This window comes from Physeter macrocephalus, chromosome 4 (genome assembly GCF_002837175.3).
Source record: "Physeter macrocephalus isolate SW-GA chromosome 4, ASM283717v5, whole genome shotgun sequence".
Lineage (NCBI taxonomy): Eukaryota > Metazoa > Chordata > Mammalia > Artiodactyla > Physeteridae > Physeter > Physeter macrocephalus.
Genome location: NC_041217.1, coordinates 80,367,837 through 80,376,736, shown reverse-complemented (window position 1 = coordinate 80,376,736; position 8,900 = coordinate 80,367,837). Strand labels below are relative to the sequence as shown.

At 38.9% G+C, this 8,900-nt stretch overlaps 1 protein-coding gene across 1 annotated transcript; it reads left to right on the top strand.

Moving 5' to 3' along the window:
- Positions 1 to 2,113: 2,113 nt before the first annotated feature.
- Positions 2,114 to 3,502, top strand: LOC112063839 (histone-lysine N-methyltransferase, H3 lysine-36 specific-like). The gene is made up of 2 exons (XM_024119652.3): positions 2,114 to 2,422; positions 2,809 to 3,502. Exons 1-2 carry the CDS (start codon positions 2,130 to 2,132, stop codon positions 3,500 to 3,502), a joined length of 987 nt encoding a protein of 328 aa, XP_023975420.1. The 5' UTR covers positions 2,114 to 2,129.
- The last annotated feature ends 5,398 nt before the right edge of the window (positions 3,503 to 8,900 follow it).

Below are 8,900 nucleotides of genomic sequence, written 5' to 3'. Positions count from 1 at the left end.
GGCTATCTCTATCCTCCTTTAAATCAGCAGGAATGACACAAGTAAGTGGCTGAGTTGAGGCTTCTCTCCACTAAGGGCACATAAACAGCCAAATAGCTGACACCTAGAAGGCAAAAGGAAATTGCAGAGAAAAGTACCCTGATAGCTGAGGAATGCAGCCATTAATAAAAGAAAGGTAATAAACTGAATTATTCATACTAGATGGGATAGACAGATTTTAAAAATTGAAATAGATATAATATATACAATCAAAGAGGGACAAATAGTATATTAACATGAATATAACAATTTTTTTAAAGATCAAGTAAAAATACTAGGTAGGAAAAATATAAGTTTAATTAAGGAATTCAAAGAGACAAAAAACAGAATGGATACAAACAAATTTGAACCAGTGAACAAAAGATTAGGTTGAGGAACTATCTCACAAGGCATCAAGAAGAAATAAAGTGAGGAAAAATAAACTAGAAAAGGTAAGAATAATGAAAGCAAAAAGTAGGGATTTTAACAGGAGTTCCAGAAGGAAAGAAAAAAGTAAACAGAGGGAGATGTGGTAGACTGTAGCACTATGAGGTCCCCAATGAACCATAACTCTCACAATGTAGAGTTAGGCCCCATGCTCGGGGCACATGTGATCATGTGAATTACCCTGATTACTTTGACTAATGTAACATCAGTAAACTTGAAGCAAGCAGAGACTTAAGAAGCACTTGTGCCCCCCTCTCACCCTGATGCTGAGCTTGATCATGGGCTTTACTTTGACAAATGGGATATCAATAAAGCAAGTAGAGATGTAAGTACATATGCTCGGGGCACATGTGATCATGTGAATTACCCTGATTACTTTGATTACTGATGTAACATCAGTAAACTTGAAGCAAGCAGAGACTTAAGAAGCACTTGTGTACACTGTCCTGACCGTGTGAGGAAGCCTAGTCTAGCCTCCTTGAGGATGAAAGACCCCATGATGAGAGAGGCCTAGTCATCTCAGCTGTCCAGAGGAGCCTAGTTCCCTGGATTCCCTTCAGCTGAAAGCAGACATAGGAGTTCGCCCTGTGAAACCAATAGAACCTCCCAGACAACTCAGAACCTTAAGAAATCATTGTTGTTCTTTTAAGCCACTACGTTTTGAGGTAATTTATTATGCATGCAGCAATAGATAATTCATACAGGAGGTATAGATAAATAATAACCAAAAATTCCCAGGGTAAAACATTTTAGACTGAAATAAAAAATATGAGACTGAAAGGCTGATACAGTGCAAAAAGGATAAGAAAAAAAATTATCTCAGATTTATAGTGGAATGTAATAACTTCAAATTCCAAAAGGCAATTCTAAGAGCATGTAGAAAGAGAATATATATCTTACAAAACAACATGAATTCACTTGACATCAGATTTCTAAATTGTGACCCTGAAATCAGAAGTCAATGGAATATTCTTTTCAAGGAGAAAAAAAGGACTTCTAACGTAGAATTAAACTATCCCATTTAAATATGAGGATTCAATAAAGATATTCTTAGGTAAACAAGGCTATAGGAACTTTAACACACAAGACACACTCCTAAAAATATTCCTGGACCAAAAACTAATGAATTAAGTTAACAACTCAAAAAGTTAAATATAATAAATAAAAACAGCTATATTTAAACAAATATATATAATATATAAATATATATAATGAAGAAAGAAATCTTTTATTTGAAAAAATTTATAAGGTAGACAAACTTCTGGCAAGAGTAATGAGAAAAAAAATTGAGATGATAAAATAAATAAAACAGAATAAGGAAAAAATACCTAAAGACACATCAAGGTTCTTAAACATAATCAGAGTGTCATGAAGATCTATATGCTAATAAATTTGACAACATAGATGAAATGGCAGTTAGGGGACTCCTCAGGCAAAATTATTGAGGCAAGAAGAAATAGAAAATTGGGGGCGGCGGCGGAATAGGCTGGGGCAGGTCGCACTCGCTGCCTTCTCCCCTGAAGAGAGACGCGGGGGGAGGCGGGTGTGGACAGTGGCTCTGCGCTCTCCCCATTGCTCCGCTCACGTCCCAGCGTAATGAGGGTCACCCTCTCCCCGCAGCCGGCCCGGGATGGGGCGCGGGGCACGGCTGATGCTGGCCCAGGATGGATCAGACCTGTGAACTACCTAGAAGAAATTGTCTGCTGCCCTTTTCCAATCCAGTGAATTTAGATGCCCCTGAAGACAAGGACAGCCCTTTCGGTAATGGTCAATCCAATTTTTCTGAGCCACTTAATAGGTGTACTATGCAGTTACGGACTGCCAGTGAAAAATCCCAAAATGCTTATGGACAAGGTTCTCCATCTTGTTACATTCCACTGTGGAGACTACAGGATTTGGCCTCCATGATCAATGCAGAGTATTTAAATGAGTCTGCTGATGGATCAGAATCCTTTCAGACCCTGAAAAATGTGATTCAAGAGCTCAGTCGCCAATTGTTTGCACTTCCCTGAGTCCTGGTGGTCCAACAGCACTTGGTATGAAACAGGAACCTTCTTGTAATAAATCCCCTGAACTCCAGGTAAAAGTAACAGAGACTTTTCCAATCCAGTGAATTTAGATGCCCCTGAAGACAAGGACAGCCCTTCGGTAATGGTGAATCCAATTTTTCTGAGCCACTTAATAGGTGTACTATGCAGTTACGGACTGCCAGTGAAAAATCCCAAAATGCTTATGGACAAGGTTCTCCATCTTGTTACATTCCACTGTGGAGACTACAGGATTTGGCCTCCATGATCAATGCAGAGTATTTAAATGAGTCTGCTGATGGATCAGAATCCTTTCAGACCCTGAAAAATGTGATTCAAGAGCTCAGTCGCCAATTGTTTGCACTTCCCTGAGTCCTGGTGGTCCAACAGCACTTGGTATGAAACAGGAAGCTTCTTGTAATAAATCCCCTGAACTCCAGGTAAAAGTAACAGAGACTATCAAGAATGGCTTTCTGCACTTTGAGAATTTTACTTGTCTGGATAATGCAGATGTAGATTCTGAAATGGACCCAGAACAGCCAGGCACAGAGGATGAGAGTATAGAGGAGATCTTTGAGGAAACTCAGACCAAGGCCACCTGCAATTATGAGCCTAAATCAGAGAATGGTGTAGACGTGGCCAGGGGAAATGAACAAGACAGCACACCAGACAGTAGACATGGTGCAGTCAAATCGCCATTCTTGCCATTAGCTCCTCAAACTGAAACACAGAAAAGTAAGCAAAGAAATGAAGTGGACGGCAGCAATGAAAAAGCAGCCCTTCTCCCAGCCTCCCTTTCACTAGGAGATACAACCATTACCATAGAAGAGCAATTAAACTCAATAAATTTATCTTTTCAGGATGATCCAGACTCCAGTACCAGTACATTAGGAAACATGCTAGAATTACCTGGAACTTCATCATCATCTACTTCACAAGAATTGCCATTTGTAAGCAGTTTTTGGTACAACTTAGATATATACATAAATGTATATATACCGGCAACTTAAAGGGAAACTATAAAAACCAATTATAACTAATTGGTTTTTGGTTGTTTATCAGTTCACAGATGAAAGCCTATTGCTAATGATAAGCTCTTTGGGGAAATTTTACTTTGATTTAAAAAATTTTCCTCTATTGTATGAGTTTGGTTCTTTTTTGATTTTTCCCAGTTAACTCTCCATTGAGGACTGGCTAAGAGTTAAACTTTTAAGGGCATTTGATTGAGTTCAGATTTAAATGTTCAAGATGGAGGTATACATTTGTTTAGCTTTTACTTTTTTAAGTGGGCTTGGCTTTGGTTTGCTGGTATTATGAGTACAGGAGAACCAGTTAATTATCTGGAGTCCTGTTTCTGTGTAAGGCATGGCTTATATTTTTAGTTGATGGGGTGACTTTTGCTGAAGGTTGAAATGCATTTTGGGTAAACATTCAGAGTAGCTAAGATGAGAAGGCCTTCTTGGACATCAGTCAGTATTTAAATTAGGCTAATTTTCCAGAACTACCTGTTGTACAGCACCCTATGCTTCAGGTAACTGCCACCATCAGAGTAGTCTCTTGAACCTTTCCTAGTTTTAAATATTGAAGTGTATATAAATGTGTGGTATGGGTGTATGTGTATAGAAATGGGAAAAAATGTAATTTGAGTTACTCAATAGTGCTACATACTACTGTTAGATTGTGGTAAATGATAAAGTTTTTTAAAAGTTGGATCTTATGCAGAATTTTTTGACTATTCCTAGTTGGCTAAGTGATCAGTTAACTTTTCTTAGCCTCAGTTTAATCACCTTTAAAATCTGATTGTTTTAACTTGATTGTTAAAAGATTCCTTTCAGCTTTAAATATTTGATTCTGATTTTGTTTCTGTCCAGACACATTGTCATGGTCACCTGTAATGTCACCAAAGAGGATCCCATTTCCTCCCAACATACCTCTGAAATATTATGTAAAGATTTAATCAGAGAAAATTTTATGGTATGTGATGATAGTTTTGAGTGCATTAAACATTCATTTTACTGTAAAAAAGGAAAAGAAGAAATAGAAAATTGGAATCAAATACTATAAATTAAAAGTCATCAAAAGCTCTCTACCTAAACACACACATACACACATACACACACACACACACACACACACACACACACACACACACACAAGTAAATTTTACCAAACTTTCAAGGAATGAATAGTCACTATCATCAAAGATGTTCCAGAAAATTTTTAAAGGTTAAAAACTCCCTAACTCATTTTATGAAGCATATAGGAACCAGGTTCCAAAACTGAATAAGAAGTACAACAAAGCATCTTCTATACCAGTAAGATCCAGCTGAAAAAATAATATAAGATACTATTTACAATAGCCAAAAAGCAATAAGGGAATCTAAGAATTAACCTAAGAAAAAAGAACTTCACCAAGAAAAAATTTAAACTCTATTAAATAACAAGTGAATTTGCATAAATGAAAAGATATGCCATGTTCATGGATGGGAAAATGTAAAATTATAAAGAAGTAATTCTCCCCCAAAACTATGTACCTAATATAATCTCAGTAGTACTTTCAAAATATTTTAAGATATTAAATGTTATATAGAATAAAGGTCTATAAGTAGTAAAGCAATTTTGAAAATAATGAATAAATGGCAAGAGGGAAGCATGAGAGGAGAGAAGTAGGAGAGGGCTCACTATATCAGATATTAAGTTTATAATATAAAGCTGTAACAACACTATCAACAGATGAATGGATAAAGATGATGTGGTATATATACATACAATGGAATGTTAGCCATAAAAAAGAATGAAATAATGCCATTTGCAGCAACATGGATGGCCCTAGAGATTATCACACTAAGTGAAGTCAGACAGAGAAAGACAAATATCATATGATATCACTTATATGTGGAATCTAAAAAAATGATACAAATGAACTTATTTACAAAACAGAAACAGACTCACAGACATAGAAAACAAACTTAAGGTTACCAAAACATAGAAAACAAACTTAAGGTTACCAAAGAGGGAAGCGGGGGAGGGATAAATTGGGAGTTTGGGATTAACCTAAGAAAAAAGAACTTCACCAAGAAAAAATTTAAACACACTACTATGTATAAAATAGATAAGCAACAAGGACCTGCTGTATGGCATAGGGAACTATATTCAATATATTGTAACAATCCATAATGGAAAAGGATCTGAAAAAGAATAGATATATATGTGTGTGTGTATATATATATATATATTCAGTTATATATATAACTGAATCACTTTGCTGTATACCTGAAACTATCACAACATTGTAAATCAACTATACATCAATAAAAATAATAAAAGATAAAGCTGTAACAATAAATATATTGATACACTGAAAAAAAAAACTCAGTGAAGGTAGACTGGAAAAAGTGGGATCAGTTGCAATCTTGGATGATTACAAAAGTGCAGGCAAAGAAGGATGAGGCTTGGCATTATCCTCGTGGAAGAGTAGTGGGAACAGCACAGCAGGGGTGGCTATGAGGTATATGTCATAAAAATGTCAGGAGGGGGGCTTCCCTGGTGGCGCAGTGGTTGAGAGTCCGCCTGCCGATGCAGGGGACACGGGTTCGTGCCCCGATCCGGGAAGATCCCACATGCCGCGGAGCGGCTGGACCCGTGAGCCATGGCCGCTGAGCCTGTGCGTCCGGAGACTGTGCTCCCCAACGCGAGAGGCCACAGCAGTGAGAGGCCCGCGTACCGCAAAAGAAAAAAAAAAATGTCAGGAGGGATTTCTGACTGGATGTTTATGGGGGTTAAGGAAAAGAGAAGATCGGGTTGTGTGACAGGAGTTGAGCCTGGCTAGATAGACCAGGGATAGACTGTGTAGATCCTTTACAGGAAGTTAATCTCAGAAAGGTTAAGTTTAGGGGCAGCAGAGGGGATGATGAACCAGAATTGGAGGAGACCAGTTAGGCTAACTGGAGAAACACCCATTAAACTGTTACAATAGTCAGGTTGAAGGACTGAACTAAGACAGTGGGAATTGGGAGGAGAAGGGGGAATTAAAGACAGGAGATATTTTAAATGTTGAATCTGAGTGACTTGGTAGATTAGCTGAAAGTGGATGGTGAGGGAAGGGGGTGGGTTCAAGGAAACTGAGTTGTCTAGCTTTGTTAGGAGGTAAGTGGCAGCAGCATTAACCAAGATAGGAAATTCGAGGTGCACTGTTTTTGCTAGAAATTAATCTAATTTTGAACATGTAAGTATGGATGCGTCCAATTACACATGTCCAGTGGGTAATTAGAAATGTAGGTTAGGGCTAAGGATATAGAATTGAGAATCACCAGAGTTTGGGAATGTAACTGAAGCCATGGATGTGCCTAAGATTTCACAGAAAATCAATATGGAAGGTAAATGTCAGGTGGTCGAGTTCTCCAGGAGTCTGTGGTCTAAAGACGGAAATTAGTTCTGCCTTTCAGAGGTGCAGGGAATGCTGGGAATAGTGAGAGTCACATTTGGCGACTGTAAGATCACATCTGCTCTCTGTGGTGTGTTTTCCTCACTGACTGACAATCAGAACACAAAAAATATATGCAACACATCAAACAGACAAATCCACTCTGCATGGATCTGCCTAAATATTTAGACAGCCAGGAAGTGACAGAAATTATTAAGAAATTGAAATTCCAATCACTAAAGGTGATCAGTGAAAGAGAAAACATCTCTCATTCCATCTCGACTGATGATCTCATTCATCATCAGACCAGTGGTTGATTTGTCACATCGAGAATGGGGAAAGGACAGTTCAACAAATGTGGAAGGTTCTCTATTTAACTGATTGTTTATACCTCATCCCTTAATTCTCCTTTGGTGAATTTTCTTCTTATGACGTCCCAACACAAAAGGATAGACTGAGGAAGTGAGCAAAGGTCAGGGCATAGGTAGGGTTAAACGGATATTAAATTTGGCATCAGAAATTGAGCTCAAGATCCAGCTCCGCTGGTTCCTACCTGTGAGACCCAGGCTCCCTGAACCTGTTCTTATCTATAACATAAGAATAATAATTCCTGACATACCTACCTCACAGGGCACATGAGAGTCAAGAGCTAATGGGTGCCAATTTTCGAATTGCATTCTTCTGGGTTCCAGGCTTCCTCAGTGGTCCCTCAGAAGCCACAACTCCAAGGGGGAGGGAGGGGAGGAATTATCCACATGGGCAGGGCTCTGAGGTCTTCTGGTCTGGCTACGCCAGAGCAGCTCCACTTTTATCTGCTTTATATCCTGCGATGCCAGAGGACATTTTGTTTGAGACTATGTATCTACTGCTAAAAACATCCTTGAAACTCACTCATACATATGAAAGGTCCACACATAAACATGAACTGTTATCATTAGAGGGTTAAATTCACTGCCCTGGATAAATGTTGGATGAATAAGAACATGTATCTGAAATTAGCTTTTTGGATTATCTGTGCTCTGCAATTCTGGTATCCTCTCTTGAACTTCATTATCAGATAATTAAGAGTTCACTGTGTGTGAATTTTTATTATAATAATTATAACTTGGCTCCTAGTACTACCCTGAATTACATCTCCTATAACAACCCTGACTTATTTATCTTGCTTACATCTGTGGACGGGGTGCTGAGCAGCTGGGCGAGGACTGTTACCATCTTCCATTTTCCTGGTTTAATCACGATTCCCCTTCCTGCAGCCCAGGAATTGTTAGGAAGAGGCAGTGTCCCAGCCTTTCCCCACTGCAGAGACACCATTCATGAGAGCAAACTGCCCCCCACCGCCCAGAGTTCCTGTGAGAGAACTCAATTTCCCTCCAAGTTTTGGCACATTATTGCACACCATTAGACAAGGCACTATCACAAGGGAGGGTACCAAGGTTGAGAAGCAGAGCTTAGGTTTTCTGCAGGCAGATCATTAATGACTTCCCTCTGGTGTGTCTTAATAGGATTCCCAGGAGCTCAGGCTCTGAATGGTCTGTAGTGCTGATCTGCTGAGGAAAGGGAAATGGGTTAACAAAGGAAAAATTTCAGAGCTGCTCTAGTTTTCAAAAGAGCAGCATAAATCCTGATCGGTTTAGTGACCATGGAAGCCGGAGGTAGTTAACTATTATTCATGGGTAAGAATATCAAGTTACCCACAAGTCCCTCCTTTTCCACAATAACATCCAAGAAACGCCAGTCAGAAATAAAGGGAACATTTAATTTAAGAAAGCTCTTAAATTCTTAATTATCTTAGCCTCTGAAGACGGCAGGCCTTTCAATCAACATCTCTCGAGGCAGTAGCTTTTGTAGTCAACTTTTTCAAAAATCTGCTTCCACCTCCTCAGGGATGTGTCACACAGCAGCTTGTTCTCTTCATGTGTTGCTTTCTCTAATGCCACCTGGACATCCAGCCAGGACACCAGGAGGAAGCTTTGCAGGTTTTT

Bases quoted from the DNA above. Each gene is read 5' to 3' on its own strand.
- LOC112063839 (XM_024119652.3), top strand. From the start codon at position 2,130: ATGGATCAGACCTGTGAACTACCTAGAAGAAATTGTCTGCTGCCCTTT. The intron at 2,423-2,808 runs GACCCTGAAAAA...CAGAATCCTTTC, and splicing joins GATGGATCAGAATCCTTTCA to AGACCCTGAAAAATGTGATT.